The 22,538-nt window shown below is 39.8% G+C and overlaps 1 protein-coding gene and 1 pseudogene across 1 annotated transcript in view; one reads left to right on the top strand and one right to left on the bottom strand.

Annotated features, from left to right (window-relative positions):
* Positions 1-20,185, top strand: part of Prelid2 (PRELI domain containing 2) — an 82,001-nt gene extending 61,816 nt beyond the window's left edge. The window contains exons 6-7 of the mRNA XM_026384445.1: positions 15,275-15,344; positions 20,087-20,185. Of these exons, the coding sequence (XP_026240230.1) occupies positions 15,275-15,334 (60 nt within the window). The 3' untranslated portion in view covers positions 15,335-15,344; positions 20,087-20,185. The remainder of the gene's footprint in view (positions 1-15,274; positions 15,345-20,086) is intronic.
* Positions 13,106-13,853, bottom strand: LOC113179708 (calcyclin-binding protein-like; annotated as a pseudogene).
* Positions 20,186-22,538: the final 2,353 nt, after the last annotated feature.

The following is a 22,538-nucleotide window of genomic DNA, read 5'->3' as shown; positions in this document are numbered from 1 at the left end:
AAGTAATCTTTTGCTTACTGTATTTGCTTATGTATTTCTTTATCGAAATGATCTTTTGCTGTCCATGTTTGCTCTCTTATATCATCCTTTAATTCTCAGAACATTTTAATTATATATATCCTGAACTCCTTTTCTGACATTTTTTCTGCTATGCTGACCATGGATTCTAATAATGTAGTATCTTGGTTTGTTTGGGGGCATTTTCTTCCCTTGTTTTTTCATGTTGTTTGTGTGTCTTCCCTTGTAGCAGTGCAGATCTGAGGTGTTTCAGTTTTTACCCTATAGACTTATAGTGTCTCTGCAGGGTTCAGAGGGAGATCAATATTAACAGATCCCAATTAGCCTTAAACCAAATTAAGACATTTACGGTTTTGTCACAGTAGACAGAAATGATGAGTTTAATTATTATCTACAATATATACAATATAGGTTTGCAAAAGGGTTTAGAGTTTCTAATAGTGGAGAAGGAGAGAACAGGTGAGGTGTAGGATGAGATGTTAAGTAGGTAGGAGGTGAGGATATAGAGTTATTAGATCTTAGGAAGCATGAAAGAGGAATCAAAAGAAGTTGTCTACTGGCAGGAGAAAAGAAAGAAATGGCGAGACAAGTAAGTGGGAAGACAATAGAGGAAGTACAAAAGACAAACATAAAAAGTAAGAAAAAGGAAAATGGAAAAATAAAAAAATATACAAACTGTAATGTACTATTCATATATTCCAATCCTCAGTAGCCTAATGCATGAAAAATACTTGGTTTCCCAAATCTTGGGAATTTAAGGGTGGGAAAGGGAGAGAGGGAAAAGGAAAAAAAAGAGAGAGAAAGAAAAAAAAAAGGAAAGAAAAGAAAAAGTAATCTTGAAGGAAAATTAAGGGGTTGTTTCTGTTGGAGTTCAGTTTCCTTCCTGCTTCCCTTCCCATCCAGTAGGTGAGGTTTTCTGTTGTTGGCTGTTTTCTCCACCCTCAGGATGGTAAAGGTATTAGGGTGGGAGGGTTGGTCTTAGGGGCGGAACACTTTGAGGTGGGGCATAGCCCTTGCCTGTCCCAGTTGGAAGACCATCCCCCAAGGATCTCCTTTGGGACCTGTGTTGTGGGTGCCTGGTCTTATGTCCTTATATGGCCTGTAAACCTCACAGTTCCTGGTCTTCAATTTAGTCTCTGAACTGTATCTCACTCACCTCCTCCCTTTCTACTTCCTAATCAGGAACCTCTTTCTCTGGAGTTCTTGATGGCTGTGCTGTTTTGTATCGGGCAGATCAGGGCCAGGCTTTGTGTGCTAGGACTGGCCACATAGCTATGAGCACTGTGCTGGGTTAGTGGCTGTGGGGAAGTGGTGGGTTGGGGGACCATAAGTACCTTGATATTGCTTCTAGGCCCCAGGTGGTGTCCCAAGCTAGGGGTTGTCCTAACTGGTGATGGCAGTAGCAAGGATAACCCAAGATGGTGACAAAGGTGTCCCAAGATGGAGGTTGCTGCTTTTAGAGATGGTGCGTTGGGGTGGCCCTGGCAGTGGTGTTGGGTGGCATGTTTGGAGATGCAGCTCAGTGTTGTGCTTTGCTATGGTGGGTGGTTGTCTCCAGACCCTGTTCAGTGTCTCTAGGTGCAGGTTACCACGTGGAGGGGATTATGGCAGCAGTTGCAGTGTCTCAAGATGGAGGCAACTAGGGGAGCCAAAGTTAGTAGATGGGGATCCACACAGGAATCTGTGGCTGGGGGTCCTGCTTAATTTTTAAAGATACCATTATATCACAATTGCCTTTCATGGTAACTACAGAAACTTCAAATTCATCATTTTAACGACTGCTTAATATTTCATTAAGTAGTTATATAATAATTTATTTCACCCTCTTTCTTATTGAGTGTTGAAGTTATTTCCAGCCTACATCATATATAAACGATACAATGTGAAACGTCTTTAGATGTACAAACTTTACATTTTGTACCAGTACCTTAGAAAAGATTTCCCAAAGTCCCCTTATCCAAATATGACTGTTTTTATGATTCATTTTATTATTCTTGGTCTCCCTTACTGAGTGACTTCTATGTGGGACTCACCACTTTATCCTCAGTACCTAGTACATTGTCAGTTTCAATAGATATTTATTGACTTAATGAAAAAAATATATTATTGTATTATTTTTTCCCTAAATGATTAGCCCTTTATTTTTTTCTTTTTCTTTTTTTTTTTTTTTTAATATTTATTATGTTTTAGTTCTCGGCGGACACAACATCTTTGTTGGTATGTGGTGCTGAGGATCGAACCCGGGCCGCACGCATGCCAGGCGAGCGCGCTACCGCTTGAGCCACATCCCCAGGCCCAACCTTTATTTTTTTTCAAAATGGCCATACTACCAAAAGTCTAATGACAGATTTATTAAAATTTGAATGTCATTCTTCATAAAAATATAAAAAGCTGTCATGAAATTCATTTGGAAAAATAAGAGGCTCAGAATAGCCAAAGCAATCCTTAGAGAGACAAGTGATGCAGGAGGCATCACAATACCAGACCTTCTGCTACTGATCTATATAGTAACAAAAACAGCAAGGTACAGCATGGTGTTGACACCATGAAGACCAATGGAATAGAAGTCACAGAGATAAACCCCCATAAATACAGTTACCTCATACTGGATAAAGGCGCCAAAAACATTCATTGGAGAAAAAAACAGTCTCTTCAAGAAATTGTGCTGGAAGAACTGGAAATCCATATGTAGTAGAGTGAAATTTAACCTCTGTCTCTCACCCGGCACAAAACTCAACTCAAAGTGGATCATAGGCCTAGGCCTGAGACTTGCTAGAAGAAAATGTAGGCCCAAAATTTGAACATGTTGGTTCACGAACTGACTTCCTCAACAGGACTCCTATAAAGTGCAAGAAGTAAAATAAAAACTCAATAAATGGGATGGCATCAAACTAAAAAGCTTCTTCATAGCAGAGGAAACAATCAAGTGCATAAAGAGAGAGCCTGTAGAATGGGAGAAAAATCTGTGCTGCCTGCACCTCATAGGATGTTAATTTCCGGGAAATGCAAAGAACTCAAAAAAATCTAACATAAAACAAAACAAAAATCAAAGTTAATCAATAAAAGGGCAAAGGAACTTGATGGATACTTCTCAATAAATATGAATAAATATGAATTGTCAATAAATATGTGAAAAATGTTCGTGATCTCTAGCAATTAAAGAAATGCAAATTAAAACTATACTGAAATTCTATTTTATTTCAGTGAGAATGACAGTTGTCAAGAATACAAGTAACAATAAATGTTGGCTGGGATGTAAGGGAAAAGGTACACTCCTACATTGCTGGTGAGACTGCAAATTGGTGTAACTACTCTGGAAAGTAGTATGGATATTCTTCAAAAAACTAGGAATGGAACCATCATATGACCCAGTTATCCCACTCCTGGGTATATATCCAAAGGATTTAAAATCAGCATACAACCATGATGTAGGTATATCAATGTTTAGAGCAGCAAAATTCATAATAGCTAAGCTATATAGTCCTTTATTTTAAGTTGTTTAGTTGACATTATTTTCTACAAGTGGTTAAGACTTCCTTATGTTTCCATTCTATTTTAATAAGTCTTAAAAGTAAAGGAACTTCTTGTCAATCATAGGACTACTAGGGAAGGTAAGGATGCTTACTGAGCACAGGTAATAGTTATTGTCCACTATATACGTCTCAGGCATCATCCTGAGTACTTGCCCAGGATCACAAGGGTGGTGAGTTGGTAGTACCCAGATCCAAACTTGGCAGTTGGACTCTTAGTCTGGGCACTGGTAGATTAGGTGGCATTGCTTTAAGATGCTGAAAATTCTCCCTCATTTTACTTTTCCTACAGCCCATCCCTTTACTTCAGCCAGTGTAACAAGTTAACAAATTATTTTCCAGAGAACCTGGACTAGTTGACCAAATTACAAACAAGGTGTTGATCAGAGTTACTGAGAATTTTGCATTCGTTTCCAAACAAGAGCTCGAATTGCTTGCAGGGCTTGGTTTAAAAAAAAAAAAAACACATTTCACCAAGTGAAGCATGATGGAATATATATTTTTATAAGCCTTAGATTTTTTTGACTGAAGGAAAGAATCCATTATGTTAACACGAAAGACAGCTGGTGGCTTTAGAACTTCCTCCATGTGGGAGTTATTAATCCATGAAGGACTGTATCTGAGACTGAACATTACAAGTGATGTGATCCTAGGGATTAACCAATAATGTTTCCTATTTAGTTGGTAATTGACCTGGGAAAGTGACTTCTAAAAAGTCTAATGTCGTCATTATGTCCATTTCTTCCGTCTCTCCTTTCTATTATAGGGTTTGGGAGTTGCAATTAGCACTAGAAGCCTTTTTTTTTTTTTCAGGAAGTTGACTTAAAAATTGCAGCAGGCTTTTATTCGATTACATATCTCTATATGATTTTTTTTAGTTACTTAGTAGCTTTCCTATATGTAGTTTCTATTCTAATTATGCTAGTTAATTTATAATGTTAAATACTTCAAATTTTTAAAAAAGCATTCCTTCTTGGACTTGCCACAAACTTACTGTTCTGCCACCCCAGAGATGATGTGAAGGATGCAGAACAAAGGCCAGCCCTTGTGTTTGTGGTGCTATGGTTAGTGACAGCACTCTAGCTCCAAGTTGTAACCTGAGACTTGGCTCACCAACTGTGAGTTTTGTCCCTAAGAAATGATGATCATGTTTAGCATCAGTGGGAAGTCAAGGGACTTCCTGGTTGGGGTTAGGCATGGACCAAGAAGTTCTAATTGGCAGGTACAGTGTTGGAACGGAAAAGCTTCTGTGGATGCTTTGTGCTTGTCCTTTGGCTTCTCCAGAGTGCAGGAGCGAGCTTCACCTAGTAGAAACAGGAGACAAGGTACAGTTGGAGATGTGGCGGGGGTCCTTGTTCTTAGGGTGATTTCAAGAACTACTTATGGTTTGTTCTCACACTGCCTCCTGTAAATTAATAAAACCACCTAGATTTATATGGAAATAATTTCAAGATGGCAGGGAGGGCTGTGCGAAGTGACATGCCCTTTTTTTGAAATTTGAGAAGAGAACCCTGTAAACACACTTTTTAAAGGAGGTTGTGTCCTGAGGGCTCAGAGTAACAGAAATCTGGGTGCAAGCCTGTGTTCTCTGCTTGCTAGTTAGGCCATTGGTTTCTTGACCTTTGTGAGTTTCGTTTTCCTCATGTGATTTGACTCATTGTTTGGGCGTGGGGGTGAGACAAGACCCAGCGTGTAATGTGTTCAGCACAGCCGAGGGTCGCCTTAGCCTGCCAACTGAGCACTTCTTTCAGTGACCTGGATTCTAGTTCTGTCTTTCTGTTGCAGAGGACCACTGGGCCCTCGGGAAAGCTGGTTTACCTCACTGGTATTTCAGCATTGTAAAAGCATCCGCGTCTCTTACAGGTGAGGTGAAGAGCAAGTGAAATATTTGTGAAATACAAATAAGCCTTTGGTGACATTTCCTGTATGCCACAGACCACCGACTAAATCAGGGGGTGCCTTGCAGTGAAAGCCCAGTTGTGAGGGGCTCCCTACTCAGATCTAGTCCATAAAGAAATCAGTGGCTACTTTTTAAGCCACAGGGAGAATGGAAGGTCATGGTTAATACAAGTCTGTTGTGTGCAGTGGCTTTATATGTTGTCTCCTTTAATGCTTAAAAGTAATCCTGTAAGGAAGTATGCTTCTTTGCTTCTTCCCACCCATTTTACAGGCATAGAAATAAATTCAAGTGTGGTAAATACTCATTGCAGAAAGAAACTGGAGAAACCCAGTTTAAATCTTAGGCCTGACACCTGGTAACGGCTTTGTGACCTTCAGCAAGTTGTATTCCTTTCTGAGGCTGTTTCCTTACCTGGAAATGGTGAGAGTAAAAGTTCAGAGGATTAAATGAGATCATAAATTCCTGGCATGTCGAGAACCCATAATAAATTGTCATTAACCTCAGTATTGTTCAGATTTGGTGAGATATTTGATTGAAGAATGGCTTCAAATATTGCGTTTTGTTCAAAGGGAACATCTGATTGGAAGATACGGGAGTCTGGTCCTGCATATAAAGATCACTGACTTATAGAAGTGCATGAATCTGGGAGGAAGGAGAAGGGTAGAAATAAAACATAAAAGGAGAATTATTTGGGCATCTGTTAGATTTATTTATTATCTGGGCATCAATGGGATTTATTTATTCTGTTAGACAATTCACTGGCAAAATATATAAGCATGCTGCTCACCATTTCATCTTTCAGAATAGGGAAGAAAAAAGGAGAAATTATGTGTGAGTTTAACTCTGATGAATAGTGAAGAAATGGCTGATAAAAGAGAATTGACAGGAACCTTGTTCTTTTTTTTTTTTTTTAGTGTGTCACAGCCAAGAGTTGATATTGGGGCCCACTGATGCCAGGCACCAGGATGGTTCTGTTTGTGCACGAGGGAGAGGTGTCTTATAAGTAGGACTGACACGGGCTGAATGAGGAGAGTAAACTTCTCCTGAATGGGGGCTACTAAGCAGATAAAGGTGGTCAGTTGCCAGAAGTGTCATGGATGGTGTGTGGCCTGGGGTGAGAAATTGGCTTTAATTACTGGTGAGAACAAGCCGTATTTTATATGAAGTCTGAGTCAGGAAAGGTCCAACTGTGCACAGGTTACATGTTTTAAAGTTCAAAATGAAAGTGGACTGAGTCACATCAGAGGGTGGGGGAAGTTAACTGTATGAACTAGAGAACACCATGTGCCTTCAATGTTCACATCTGGACAGGGTTGATTTGGAAACTGGCAATGTGGAGATGACTTTGTTCCTTCATTCTAATATTTGATCACAGGGTACCTCTCTAAATCAGATGGGTACTTTCATTCCTTGGGTGAGAGTTTCCTATCTGGACTAGATAATACAAGGTCCTTTCTAAACTTTTAGTTCTTTTTTTTTTTTCTTTGAACATATTCTTTACAAGTTGTGAAAAATATTCTTCTTAAAGAGAAAGAAAAGATTCATAATGTGAAGTAGAGATATCTGAAGGATTGTATGAGTTTAATGTTCTGCAGTTACACCTAAAGATTGGGGGTTACTTGATGAAAATAAAAATGAATCTTACTCAAGAGCCCATTCACTACTATGGGAAAATGTATTGAAGCTGTATATTCTGTCAGGCTATTCTTATTTGAGAAGCATTGTATTTAACATAATTTGTGGATGTGATTAGATATTGATTCATATATTAAGATTCGTGGTGTTTTGTTTGGGAGCAGGACTGAAATATCTGATTTCTTTACCCAGGATTTTTGAGTGTTGGCACTAGAGAAGGAAGAAGACTCTTGCTGTGAACCTGGCATTATAAACAGTGTTTGCACATTCATATTCTCACTTGAACTTTCCAGTCCTCTCATGTTGTCAGATGTGGATTCTGAGTCCTCCTTCCTGATTGCTTTGAGTGGAATCAAGGCCATCTAGTTACTGTGTGAGTTTTGGACAGGACCTTTAGTTGTTTAATTTCTCTGAGCTTTGATCTCTGGGGCCTGGGATGGGGGGATAGGAAAGGAATCCCCTAAGGCAGATGAAAGGGTCCAGTAGAAGTCCACCCAGTGCTTGGCACATGCCATGTGCCAATACATTTTAACTGTATTATTATTATTATTATTTAGTGTTATTTTAGTTTTATAGATGAGAGAACATTAAAAGAAAAGAATTTAAAAGAATGGGATAGCCTCAGATTAAAAGATGCTCTGTTTGGTGAAAGACCTCTTCCTGGAGAGCTTTGAGTCATGTTTCTCTTACCTTTTGATGAGAAAATTGGATGCATGTTCTTCCCTCCCTCTGTCCCTAGCTCCTGGCGTCTCCTCCTTTCTTCCATCTCAAATGCTGCCTACCTGTGCTGCATTCCAGGGGGGCGCTAAGGATTCAGCAGTGAACACTGGCCAGATCTCTCCTCCTTCTCCCAGAGCTTACCTTCTAGTGTGGTGAAAGACAGCGTGAAATATTTTACAAGCATAGGATTTTCTCACAGGTATGAATGCTGTAAAGAGAGCAGGATAGGCAGATGTGATGTGGGTTGTGTCCGGGCAGTTTGAGCCCGGGGAATAAGGGAGCAGGTGACTTCTGAGGAGGTGCTGGATGAGTAGTTGGGATCTGAGTTCTGCAAGGAGCTAGCTGGCCACTAACTGGCCACTTCAGATCTGGGGCTGTTCCTCAGAACAGAGAATAAGAAAGAAGGAACTGAGCATGTTCCCTGAATAGGAAGCAGGCCTGGGTGCCGGTAGGTGGTGAGGGCAGAATGGAGGGAGCTGTGGTTGGAGAAGGGGCTGGAAGCCTTGTTATCCCACGTTCTGAACACCTGTTGCTAATGCAGGTTCCTCAGGCCCCATGTGAGTCCTGCCATTCTTTCTGCATCATTGCCTCCTTCCTTCTTTCATTCATCCTTTGTTCTTTCCTATTTTGACCTTTGATCTCCCATGGAAGTCCTCGTTATTCTTATCCTTCCAACCACACTTCAAGGGCACTGAATACTAGGCAGATGGCACTGGAATTCCAGACTCATCAGCCTGGCGCTCAGGAGTAAGTTAGGTTTATAGTGCACTGACATGGAGTGCCTACTGGTGTGTCAAATTCTGCACTAGATAATAAGATGCAAATGACGTGAATTCTCTCCCTGACTCTGAATGCCTTTCTGTCTAATGTGGTAAACATGTAAACTGGAGACTGATTGGCTGGATGACAGATTCACTCATTCTCTAAGTAGACATTTACTGCAGGCCTTCTCTGTCCCACAGCCTTGTTCTACAGGGTACATCTTGAACAAGACAGAGAAAGCTTGCAGCTTCATGAGGTTTACGTTTTAGTGGGATTAGATGATTACTGAAGAGATTTAGCTATTTATTGACTAAGTATTTACCAGAAACTAGTATTATAACATTAAATACAGGGATTATTAGGCATTATTTTAACTGATTCTTAGGACAAGCTGTGTTGCTATCTATATTCAATAAAGATGAGGCAGTCGAAAATTACAGAATTTAAGATCTTGCACAAGATCTTATAGCTAGTTTAGATGTGACCCTAAATCTCTCTAATAGAGTCATTGCACAATTACAGTGCTACTCGTGGTTAAATGCAGAGGTTTTATGTGCTATTGTGTTTTCCAGGGAAGTGTAGAGCTAAGGTGGGAAGGAACTGTGTCATGAGGATTGGAAGGGTGGGATGTGTAATAGTCTTGTCACCTGCTACATTCAGTCCCATTACTCACCCTTCAATGTGGCTTAACTGTGAGAGTGCTCTCTGCAGTTCCCACCCCCATGCCTTTTCTTTCTTTCTCTTCCTCCTCCTCCTCCTCCTCCTTTTTTTCCCCCAGTTCTGGGATTGAAACAGGACGTGCACTACCACTGAGCTTTGCCCCCAGAGTTTTTTTTATTTTTAGATAATTTAGTGTTGCTAAATTATCCAGGCTGGCCTCGAACTTGCAATTTTCCTGCCTTCGCCTCCCAAGTCTCTGGGATTACAGGAAGGAGCCGTGGTGACAGGCCCTCATGCCTTTTTTTTGGTCTCCCTCTGCTTTGTCTTCCCCTTCATCTCAGAATGTCCCACTCCAGACCATACTTTGTGTCTTACATCTCTCCTCTTTCCATGGCTTCTGCCAGTCCTCCCTTCCTCCAAGAATAGTGTCTGCTTACTTTTTTCTATCACATTTTTTTCTAAGTTGTAGTACTTCTCTCAGAGACTCTGTTGCCTTTCAGGTAGTTTTCATTCCTCCATTTCCGCTCCAGAGATCAGTGAACCCTTGAATGGAGGCTTTATGTCCCTTGCGCATTCCTGTGCCACAGGGTGGGTGCTCAGTTCATAGTGCTTGCTCCAAAAGCCGTGACCTGCAGCATCATTTCCATTGGGGTCTTTGGTACCCGTCTTGTATCACTGTGATCATTAAGTGAGCCTTTCTTTTGTTAAGAGCCCCGCATGGATGTGCCTTTTGAGAACGGCTTTAAAAGTTTGTGATTTTTGTCAGGTCTAATGTGAGTCTCCTTGGAGCTTCCTGGGTAAATCAGAACCTCTTCAGGAAGCCTCAGTTTGATCAAATAAACATACCATCTGGATTTAGCCATCTGTGGTTCCATCTTATTCTTTTTTTCTTAAGCTCCTCCCTACCTCCGGAGTAATAGCCAGCTATTTCTCAGAAGCAGAGTGGGGAATTTGTGAAGTTTTCTGAATCCGAAAGGCTCAGTGACTCCTTTGGGCAGCAGAGCTCTGGTATTAGGGAAATGAGACAGAGACAACTTCCTCATCTGTACATTGACAAATGGAGAAAGATAGCCTCGAAATAGAGAAAAAAAAATATTCTCTAAGGGGAAAGAAATAATAAAATCAAGCTGGTTTATGGTTTGTCAGTCCAAAAAGCTTTTAAGCTGTATCTATAAAGGTGTTTTTTACTTAATGTTTGTTCTGCATTTCAGGCATCATTGTGTGATAAGTGGTATAAATTTAGCCCCTTTAAGTCTGATCTCCTAGGGGTTGAGATTTAAGTGTTGGAACGAACTGTATTTGAAAGGACTCTATTGATTGGGCTTTGATTTGGTCCTTCCTGACCAAAGAGAGATACTAAATAATGGCTGGCTTCCCTGTTTTTATTTTTTTTATTTTTTAAGGTTCACTTTATAGGCTTCTCCTCCCCACCCCAGCCCATTCTCTGCCTCCTAACTGTTCTTCTTAAAAAGACTAACATGGTATTAGAGAGAGGAAAAGAGAGAAAGAAAAATCAACTGTCACATTGTGAACATAATTGATTCAATAAATAACGTCTTTCAATTCCCAGGGCAAACCTCAGAGTCCTCGCTGATGTCAATTAGTGCTCAGCTCAGTAAGTGGTGGCGGTCTTCATTTAGACAGATGGGAGAGTTCACAGACTCCCACCTCTCAAGGAAGGAATGTGCTTTTCTTCCTTTAAAGACATACTAGCTGGATTGATGCACCTGCTCTGCAAAACAGAAGTTTGAAAAGGAATTTATGTGGGAGTTTTTAGTATTCCTAAAAGTAGAGTGAGGACATTTAATTACTGTCCAGGGGTTTGTTAAAACAAAACAAAACAACAACAAAAACAAAACAAAATAAGAACAGGAAAATAAAAATTGCCTAGAATTCACAGGTCTGTAAGCTCTATGATGGTGGGGCCTGTCTTGTTTTTTTTGCCATTTAATCTCTAATGCACACGGTAGGCGCATAATAAATATATTAATTGGATTGGGTTTTGAATGCATGAGGACAGAAATGAGTACAATCCAGGACTTATGTTAAGAATTTGACATACTTATGTATATTATGTCAGAATGGATTCTATGCTCATGTATAACTAAAAAGAACCAATAAAAAACTAAAAAAAAAGTAAGGCCATCAATCAATGAATGGCTAAAGAAAATGTGGCATATTACATAATGAAATTTTATTGTCATAAAAAAATCAAATTATGTTATTTGCAGGAAAATGGATGGAACTAGTGACCATTATGTTAAGCAAAATAAGCCAAACTTAGGTCAAGTGTTGCATGTTTTCTTCTCACATGTGGAAGCTAGAGAGGAAAAAGGAAAATAAAGGTGGGGGACGATGTGTCTCATGAAAATCAAAGGGAGATGGGTAGAGTAAAGGGATGGGGAGGGAGGAGGAGAGGGAAAGGGGAAATAGTGGGGAATGATATTGGCCAGATTATATTGTTATATTTTGTGCATGTACAAATATGTAACAACAAATCCCACAATTATGTACAAATATAATGCACCAATAAAATATGGAAAAATATTAATAAAGGAGAAAAGAAAGAAAAACAGATATGCATTAAAAAAAAAAGAGTTCAGTTAATTTTTGTTCCTCTGATTGTTTCATCCCCTGCCTCTGCTTCTTTCTCCCAATTATTTAAAGGAGAATAACTCCAAAGAGTACAGTACATATTGCATCTTCAGAAGTGATTAAGGAGACCCTACTTCATCAGTTCCCAGACTGGTAGAGTTGGAAAGGGATCTCAGAGGTGGTATGAAGCTGCTACTTACAAATTCCAGTATGTGAACTTGTGTTTCAGAATCACATGGAGCATGTTATAAATGCACAGATACCAGGCCTCAGTCCTGGGATTTCTGATGGAGTCACTGGTAGGGAGTCTATTTGAAAGTTTATTTGCTTTTGTGGATTGCTGTAGAAATTCTGGTGTGCAGAGGGTGTAGAAGACACTAATCCAATTTGCCTTGCAGACCCCTGACCTCTGTGGTCTGAGGCACTCCTTAGTAAAGTGAGCAGCCTAAGGTACCCAGCAGAATGGCTGGTGGAGCAGTGACTAGGACTCAGGTCTCCTGGCTCGGATGACAGCATCTTGGGTAGTTTGCTGCTGTGCTTTGGCTAATGCTCCATGGCACTGGATATGTCTCAATTTTTCTTCCAAGACAATGGCTGTGTTTGGGGTGATGGCCCTGACAGAATCTGAAGAACCTTCTGGATCAGAACTCATTCATTCTACTTTGGTGTTAATATATTCTATTGTTTTCTCTAGTGATGCCTTTGATTACCCCCATCTCCATCCTTTGGCTCAGAAGGAGTAGGAAGTCCTTGCCTTTCTTCTGTAAGCCATTCAGTGTTTTCCAGCCCTGCTTGATCATAAGAGAATCATATGAGTGCTCATTCTGGGTGTAGGGACCCAGGGCCTGCTTGAGTCCTGTTACAGCAGAATCTTCCTGGGAGGGGTTTGGGAACTGTATTATTATTATTATTATTATTATTATTATTATTATTATTATTTTGGTGCTGGGGATTGAAACCAGGGACATTTTGCTACCAAGTTATGTCCCTAGTCCTTTTTTATTTTTATTTAATTTTAATTTAGTTTTATTTTGAGACAGGCTCTCACTAAATTACTGAGGTTGGCTTCAAACTTGTGATCCTCCTACTTCGGTCTCCTGAGTCACTGGGATTATAGGTGTGTGCCACCATGCCCAGCAGGGGACTGTATTTTACATTCCATTCCTAATTTTTTTTGGAGTAAGTATTTAATAACCACATTTTATTTAAATAAATCCTCCAGTAAAGAAATGGAGAATTTACTGCCTTTACTGTGTACATAGATATGTCAAATTTACATGTGCAGCTCTCCAACATTCCCCTTATTGGAAACATCCATATTTCCACATCACAGTTCCCAGAAAGACTTAAATGTCTCAAAATTCTGTATCTCCTTTGGCTTGTTTTTCTCTTGATACCACCCAGGCTTTATTAATGGTTCACTTCATATCATCATCTCCATCTTCATAAATTTTCTTTAGAACATTCATTAATCCCTCACTAGGATCTGTTTCGGTGTTATATGAAGGCTTTTCTTTCTCTTTGCATTCTTTTTCCCACCTGAGTCAAGTACTCTCACCGTTGTGTTTTCTACTTTCTTTCTATGTAAGATGAGAACTGTGTCAGTCTTAACTGTTTTTGAACTGCCTTCCTCAGAGATGGGTTTCAAGAGATTGTTCAGAATCATGGAGTAACTCTTCCCATTTAGAGTCTTTACCAAAAATCAAACGAACCTCACTGTGAAATGAACCTGCACATTCTCAGCGGGAATCTGATGAACTCCCGTTAAAGTGATATCATTTTCACAAACTTATCTGATTGATCCCATCCATAATTACTGATTTTCACGGTATATCTGTTGTAATGGGAGCAACCACAGCAGCTGGCTTTTCCTCCTCAAGAAGTTCTGGTTTCTTCTGTCATTTCTGTTGCATCTTGTCCTTTATTTCTGTATCTGCTGTAAGAGCATCACGTACTCTTTTTCTAGTAGTTTTTTCCAGCAACACCTTTACCTCTTCTAGATCTTTCTGTAGCTCGTCCAGAGCTGAAGCCATGGTCTGGCTGGGTCAGGCTGCAGGCCCGTGCTGCAGCCATCCAGTGTCAGGAAACACTGCAACGAGCATGTAGACCCATGGAGAACTGGCAGGCGCAGCCCACGTGCACACAGACCCTGAGCCAGATCTTGGCTCCCCCACGTATGTTGGAGCCTCTGGAACCTTTGCGAGGCCGCAGCCCCACTGGCCCTACCCCACCGAGCCCCCTCCGGTCATGATTTTTATTCTCTTCAAATGCTTTTCCAGCCTCTGTCTCTGAGAATAGTGAATCCCCAGACTCAGCTTTGAGGCCCTGAAGACCCTCTTTCAAATTTATGATTCCAACTTGCCTGCCGAAGAACTTGCCCTTGAAGGAGGAAAAGATAGATCTATCTACTTTCCTCCAAGGTAGAATTTTACTGCACAGGGCAGGGGTATAGGAGGTTGGCTGGACAGTTGTGGATGGAGTGGAGCTGGAAGGTTAAGAGGTATCTCTAGAACCGGAGCAGAGGGCCTGTTAGCCTTCCCTGGCCTGTCTCTAGAAAGCTGTATGACTTTGAGCAAATTGCTGAAAACCTTTTGAGTTTGTTTCCTCATTAGTAAACTGTGGGTAAGAATACTACTTGCTGGAGGGTTTTGTGTGTATCAGACAAGGGGTTGGAGATGAGCTCTGGGTACACAGGCTCAGAGATGGAGGTTTGCATGCAGAGTGTATTGGAGATATCTTACAGGAGGAACTCCATGACAGAATGAGGGAAGCAGGATCAGGAGAAGGTGACGTTGACCAGGGTGAAGTTGCAGCAAAGTCTCAGCTCCTGCTGTGGAGCGCAACAGGGGTGAGGTGCCCTTCAAAATTGTCCTGAATTTTTATCCTAATATCCAGCAGCTGTTGGATATGGCTGTACCTGGAGGCAGGCATGGCCTCAGCTCCCTTTGGTTGAGGGTGGCCGTGTGCCCACGGCAGCTTACAGTCCTGGTCATTGGGGACAGGAGTGCTTGTGACCTGGAGGGTAACTCACTGGGCACTCCCGCACTCACTGCACTGGTAGCACACAGGATGTCTTGGTAGTGAAGTGAGCACACTTGTCAATGTTAACAAATATTAGCTCATTGCTGTTCCGGCTCTGGCAATGGTGATCGGTAACTGGGCACTTTGAAGAAGTTGCCCAACTTCTCTTGGGCTACCCTTGTATTTACCATGGAGATCCCAAACTCTGCCTTGCCGGTCTCCCTAAAAGGGTCTGAGCACATGTGGAAATATAGTGTAGGTGAAATTTGTGAGTAAAATATTATGAAAATGCATGAGATGACTCTGAGCCTACTTTATCGAAATGAATATCTAGCTGTGATCTGGATTCCTTGAAGGCACAAGGATGTGATAAATGTAAAACTGCTTGTCTGTAAAATATGGCATTTTGATTTTTCTTTCTCTCTCTTTATAGGGAATTAGAATAATGGAGATGCTGCTAAAGGAACAGTGTGGTGCCCCCTTAGCTGAATAAGGAATCATCAGTGAGTACCAAAAGCAAAATCAGAATCATTTACTCAAGCCATGTGTTCATGCTTATGAGCCTGGCATTATGTATCAGCCTCCCTGGGCTATTCATGCTGTATATTTCCCAGCTATGTCTGCAGAATGCTATTTCACAGGTGTTTTGTTATCTATTCAGTACCTTTATTTGCTTGGTTCTTTGATTTTCAGAGCAGTTTTGTACTACGTGCTGGGTCACAACTGCATTCAAATTGTTAAAACTGTTCAGTATAATCTACCCTGATTGAGTCCCTCAAGGTGGCATAGATTTGTAAAGACTGCAGCTCAGGATTAACTGAAGCTTAATATTATTGTTCAGAGAACAACAAAAGCAGATTTAAAACTGTTATTGGAGCAGGAAGGATAACAAGAAGGGAAAATGTTGATTGGCCAGTGAAACAAATGTTATCTTATTAGTCATACAGGTTGAGCATTCCTAATCTGGAAACCCAAAATAAGAAATTCTCCAAAGTCTGAAACTTTTTGAGTGCTGACATGATGTCACAAGCGGAAGATTTTATACCTGACCTACGTGATGATGGCAGTCAAAACCCAGGTGTACTAAAAATATTTCCTAAATTTACCCTTAGGCTATGAGTATGAGGAGTATATGAAACAAAAATAAATTTCATGTTTGGGTCCCATTTCCAGGATATTTCATGACGTAGATGCAAATATTTCCAAATCTGAAAATATGTATGTTCCCAATCCAACATACTTCTGGTCCTAAGCATTGTATAAAGGATACTCAACCCACTGATTGAAGGTGTCTGCCTGAAATGCTATTCTGTAAGATTCTAAAGCTTGGAAATAGTGCTAAGGCTATGGGTAAGGGTACCTTGAGTGATTGGTAATGTATGCTATGGTCACAGGCAGCAAACAAGACAGCTCTTGTGTATGGCAAATGGTGAAGGATTAACAACAGATACTGGGGAATCACAGAACTATTCATTTTCCCTCCCCTGGTAATTTCTATTGTCTACATCAAGGAGAAAGTTTTTCATAGTGGAAAGGATGGGACAAAGCTATTTAATAGAGAATAAAACCCAAAATAAATGAATAACATCTTGCTGAATTTAAAGGTAGATTTTTAACATTAGAGAGAAGGTAAACCTCCGAGTAAAGCAAACAGTGCTTTGGGTATTTCAGAATTACCTTATGTTGGCTTAAAAACACAGTATATGGTTTTGTATAAGTGTCCTGGTGTTCTAATTGTAATGCACAATGAACTCTGAGAGCAATTTATGAAAGAATAAGCAAAAGGAACCCTTGTATACAAATGCCTTGGTATTCAAAGCATGCTGGCCAGGCTTGTGAATGAACATCAGTTGGAAACTGTAAAGTGTTTCTGTTTTTTGCAGATTGGACTCCATTCTGATTAAGCTTCTATACTTGACACATATTAATAGATTTCATTATTACTGGAAAGGCTAAACAAGATCGTTTTACATAGCACACACGGCAGGTGCTCATAAAATGTCAGAACTTAATCTTAAATGTTTTACTCCCCATTCCTTAAGAAATTGTAGAGAAGAATGTGGCCACGTCACCCGAGGCTCACTGAGCATTGCTTGTATTTGGGCACACATTTTACTCTGGCTGGTGGGATCTAAAGTCAGGTTCTGGTTCTATGAAGGCATGAGGGGCCTCTGATTACATATACCTATCTGTTTTCAAACTTCAAATTAGTGTCATTAAAACTTTAGCAGACATCAGAATCATCTGGAAGGCTTGTTAAGCACAGAATGGTGATTCAGTAAGTTGGGTGGTCTCCTGATCGTTTGTGTTTCTAGAACACGTTCCAGGTGATGGTGATGGTGGACCCAGGACCACATTTTGAGAGTGACTGCTTTAAATGAGTTCCCATTTTTGGATGGAGTCAGATTCAGTGCTTTGGCACTAGGGAGGCTTACAGCTGGGGTTTTGAAATTGTTGCCCGCATTTGGTCAACTTTAGATTAATTGGAAGAATGGTTTTCTTTGTATGCCTTTTCTCTGATTTTAGCATCTCAGTCTTGCTTGCCTTTTTTGGTGATTTGAATGTTGACAAGCTCTAGGCTGAAGTGGACACAATTGGTAAAAGAGCTGAGACTCAGGTCATCTTGTGCTTTGAAGCAGCTTGGATTTAAAGTGTTGTTAGTAAAGATGAGCAAATTAAATAATTTAGTAGCATTTCCTTTTGATTACCTATTATCTTTTGTGTGTGTGTGTGTGTGTGTTTACTGTGGTTGAGGCCTAAGCCATGAATTCAGGGCTTTGCATTGTTTGCAAAAAAAAGAAAACCAATTAATTCTCCTCTCTTTCAAGTGGAGTGGTGGTTTAGGTCTGGATACAGCCAGGAGATTAGTATAGGATAGTTGCCTTTTTTCGAAGTCAATACAATAGAAGGATTTATATAATAATTTTATATAATTTATATATAATTTATATAATTCAAACTCAAAATTCATAACCAGTTTTCTCAGAGGAGAAAATGTAAAGTGAGCACATACCCATTAACTCTCACTAATAAATCTACAATTACTGTAAACTTAAGGCTGTTGCTAAGGCTTTAAGTTTTTCTCAAAATTAGCTTCAGTGAGATATCACTTATATACAATTAAATTATATATATAATTTGTGTGTTTGTGTGTATGTGGTGCTGGGGATTGAATCCAGGGCTTTGTGCACGAGAGGCACACTCTCTGCCATAAATGAACTAATTTTAAGAGTACAGTTTGTTGAGTTTTGAAAAATGAGTCATATAAGCATTGCCACAAATATGGTACAGAAAATTTTGAGGCTTTGATGTTACCAGCTTATCCCCTCCCACACAAATTTCTTGACTATTTTTACAAAGCTTTTCCATTTTGAGATGTTTCTGTTTTAATGAAACTTTTTATTTTCTTTAAAATAGCTCTAAGGAAAATGTGGGGATGGTTTTAGGTTGTCAAAGGATTACTTGTTTTTGAGCAGTATAAAGCTATGTTAAAAGAAATGGGACACCATACTTAGACAGTAGGGATGAGAATATGATAGTCCATAAGCTAAATTGAGTCTGCTATCTGCTTTTATAAATAAAGTTTTATTGGGACACAGCTATGTACTTGACTATGTTCAGACTTAAAACAGCAGAGCTGAATACTTGTGATAGTAGAGACCTTAAAGTCTGCAAAGCTTAACATATTTCTTATCTGGCCTTTTAAGGAAAGATTTATTGCTTCCTGAGTTAGCATCCTAAATTAGTCCAAATTAATGTCAAGGAGTGTTGTGATTGCCTTTTTGTGTGTGTGTGATGCTGGGAATCAAACCCAGGACCCTTTGCATGCTACATAAGCACTCTGTCATTGACCTACATTCACAACCTTTTTTATTTTTCATTTCAGTTCATTTATGTATTTTTTTTATTGGTGTTGACCTTTTTTTTAAAAAAAAAAAAAATTCAGTATTTAGCCAGGCACGTTGAAGAATTAAGACTCTCAAAATCAGCCAAACACAGTGGGGCACACCTGTAATCTGAGCAGCTTTGGAGGCTAAGGCAGGACGATCGCAAATTCAAAGCCAGCCTCAGCAACTTAGTGAGACTCTGAGCAACTTAGTGAGACCTTGTCTCAAAATAAAAAGTTAAAAAATGGCTGGGGGTGTGGCTAAGTGGTTAAGTACCCCTGGGTTCAATCCTCATTATAGATAGATAGATAGATAGATAGATAGATAGATAGATAGATAAACAGACAAACAAACAAACAGTATTCATGATATCTTACCTGTGTTCCAAAGTTTATAGTTTGGCAGTTTATTTCCCCTGCATTGAGTCTAGGATTATCACTTTTGTGATTTGGATGATGGTATTTTCAGGATACATAAAAAGTACTAAAATGATAACAGTGAACTTAAAATACCAGCCACAGTGGTCACTAAAATTGCTCATAAAGTTCCAACACACATACCCAGTGGAGTAGAAATACAGGCATTTTGTTAGCAAATAAGTGGCACTGTGATGTGACGGTAGTAGAGGTGCTGTTTATAATTTACACAATATTCTAGACTGTGGAATTTTGCTGCTCTCAATTTTTAAAAGATATTTTGCTGGATTTGTAAAAATGTGCATAAGGAGAGATTACTTAATACTTTATATCACGCTGTATTTCACGTTTGCATAACTTAAATACACACAGAATGTGACTACATTTTATATGGTTCCTACAATTAAAGATAACTTCCTCAAATTCTCTGACCTGTATATCCAAACGTATATTTGAAAATTAGAAAACTTAGAAGGTGATTTTGTCATGAGCCAAAATGGAGGCACATAAATCTCAGTCGCCAGTATGCTTGTGGCGTTGCTGCTGACACATCATTTGATAGATTTTTGATTTCCTGTCATTTTTGAATAAAACAAATAGCCCTGACATCTGTTTGTTCTTGCCGCTGGCAGTTGGGAGACTGGACTTGTGAGGTTTGATAACACAGCAGCATTCTGTCACATCGTGATGATTAAGACCTCAATTTTAGCTATATCTTAAACTCCTCTCTGAACCAGCTCCTCTAGCTAGTTGGACTTAATAAAATGAGGTGCTGGCTTTGTTCAAAGATCATTAGGTGGTAGGAATGCGATTTCTTCAAGAATTATCCGTAATGATAGAATTCAAGTGACTCTGAGGAGTTGCTTCAGAAAAGAGGGCAAATAAGTATCGATCAGTAGACATGTTTATTAGGTGATAAAGCCTGTTTGTTTTCTCTTGCAGGGGAGCCGTGTCCAAGTGGGCTTCTTTCCAATAATAACTTCTTGGCCACAACACATCGTAGGCACAGTTCCTGGAATACAGGTTTGAGGATACAGTATTGGCAGAATAAAGAAGAGGAGACATCCTTGCCAGGACATAAAACGATACCCTCCCCTTGGAGCCTGCTTCAAATAGTGGGACTCATGGAGATGAGACCATCTAGCTGGATTTTTATGAACAGTCTCTATGATTTTATAAATAAAGAAAAAGATCCATGTGAGATGACATCCACTCTTCCTCAGGATGTCCTGCTACTTGTTTGTGATGGCACCAGGGCAGTCAAAGGCCTGGGCTGGTGGTGCTTGTACCCATATTTTAACAGCATGATTGTTCAAGGGATTCATGAGTGGATTCTGGAACATATAAAGTTGTTGACTTGATTACCTGTTCTAGGGGGCTTGAAACAGGCATGTGCCAGACCTGTGTTGAAGCTAAGCCATATGTATACCAATGTTTAAGATTTTCAGAAATCAAAGACTTTTAATGCATAAGCACTGTTAGCATATCTTTCATAATGTAGCATGAACTGACTGTGCTTGGTGCTCTGGAAGAACATGGAATGGATGGTGGAAGGCAGGTTCTGGTCATGACTCCCAGTAACTCATCCTGTGATATGGAGCAAGCCATTCAGCTCTGCTTTTTTTTTTTTTTTTTTTTTTTTTTTTTTTTTACTGGGAGAGTGGGGATAATCAGGCACAGGTCTTTTGCCTTTGGGTTGTTATGACTAACAAGATAGTTTAGTTTGAAGAACACAGATTTGGGAGTCAGATAGATAGACATGGATTTGAATACAAACCCGTCTACTAGTTCATTGATCACATCCATAAAAATATTCCTGAAGCTCATTTTTTTTCACGATTTATAAAATGAGGTGATGAGATGAACTCTGTGAGGTTGTTGAACTGCTTTGAGATCACTAATATAAAGTGCTCATCATGTGGCTTGATGCCCAGAAACCCAGTAAATAGAAGCCATTATTATGTAAAACCATATGAACATATAGGTTTCAACTGTAATGTCAGGGAGTATTTGTTTGAAAATTAGATGACAGTAGTTTGCCTTTCTCATGATGAGAAGCCGAAATATGAAAGCATGCTACCTAACAGAGACATTGAAGAGAGGCAATGATTTGGAATTCATCTTAAGATAAAAATTGGGCCATTACTGGAAATTCTTGGGGAGATTGTTCTTTTTTTAATATTTGAAACATTTCCACTTAGTGCCTTGATGAATTTCAGAGCAATTGTACTTTCTCATACAAGCCTGCCACTGTGAGCCTCCTCTCCTGTACTTGAGCTATTTGTGCTGCTTGAGTCTTGTCTCCTGGGATAATTTCTCTTCCATCTCCTCAGTGTTTTATTCAGTTCTGTTGGAGGGAAAATGAATGGTAGAAACCAGAACACATTTTGACCTTCTCTTCCATTTAGTAAGGTTTTTCCAAAACCTTAATAGCCCCTTTCCAAAAGTAGGAGGTAATATAAATTGTTGAAGGTGAAAGGCAAAAAATTTTATTTGGAGATGGATGTTGGGTATAAGCTTAACCTTTCCTACTGAACAATGTGCATCCTCTGCAGGCCAGAGTTCTCAGCCTTGGCTGTCCATTAGGGTCACTTGGGGAACACAATGCCATCCTGATGACCTGGGCTGCACCTAGATCAAGAAATCAAGACCTCTGTGTTTTCAGAAGTTCCCCATGTGATCCCAAAGGGTATCTAATTTGTAGACATTTATCTGATTTCTTTCATAATGTGTCAGAGGTAGGAAAGGATCTCTGTAACAGGGACTTTTACTAGAAGCAGAGTGTAGCAGAGAGAGGCTGAATTGGTGCCTTGGTTCCCTGTAGCTGGGGTGGCCAGTGCCAATGTGAGCAGCGACCTGGCAGCTGGTCTGAAAAGTGAAGCAGATAGCTGCTGTTGAGGTCCAGGGAGTGCAGGTCTGGTTGAGAGTAAGCAGCTGCTGTCCAGCACCAGCACAGTGTAGCAGTGTGGCTAGTTTTTCTATTTTATTTTCAATTTTCCAGGAAAAGGAAAAAAAATTAAAAAGAGATCTCTTAATTTTCATGTTGCAAAAATTTCAGAATTGCTTAAAGCCTCCTTTAGCCAAATAGGTTTGCCAGCCAGTACTTTTCAGCTTGTGTTTGTAGGGTGTTAAGGATTGGCCTGCACATCCCAGCCAATTTTTAATAGATTTGCATGTTTGTATTCTGGACATAAAATGCATCCTGCCTTTCCTCCAAGATTGCTTTTGGATGCATTTTTCTTCCTCGTTCCACAGTAATCCTCTGGACCTGCATCAAACACTTTTCCTCACTCAGTATTTTTCCCCTACAGGCATCTTTTACTTCAAGCTTCATATACATGGTTTTCAAAAACTTATGGAGTTTTCAGAATTAATTAAGGTTTTTTAGATTCAT

This window comes from Urocitellus parryii, chromosome 1 (genome assembly GCF_045843805.1).
Source record: "Urocitellus parryii isolate mUroPar1 chromosome 1, mUroPar1.hap1, whole genome shotgun sequence".
Taxonomy (NCBI): domain Eukaryota; kingdom Metazoa; phylum Chordata; class Mammalia; order Rodentia; family Sciuridae; genus Urocitellus; species Urocitellus parryii.
This window is presented reverse-complemented; position numbering and strand designations above follow the sequence as displayed.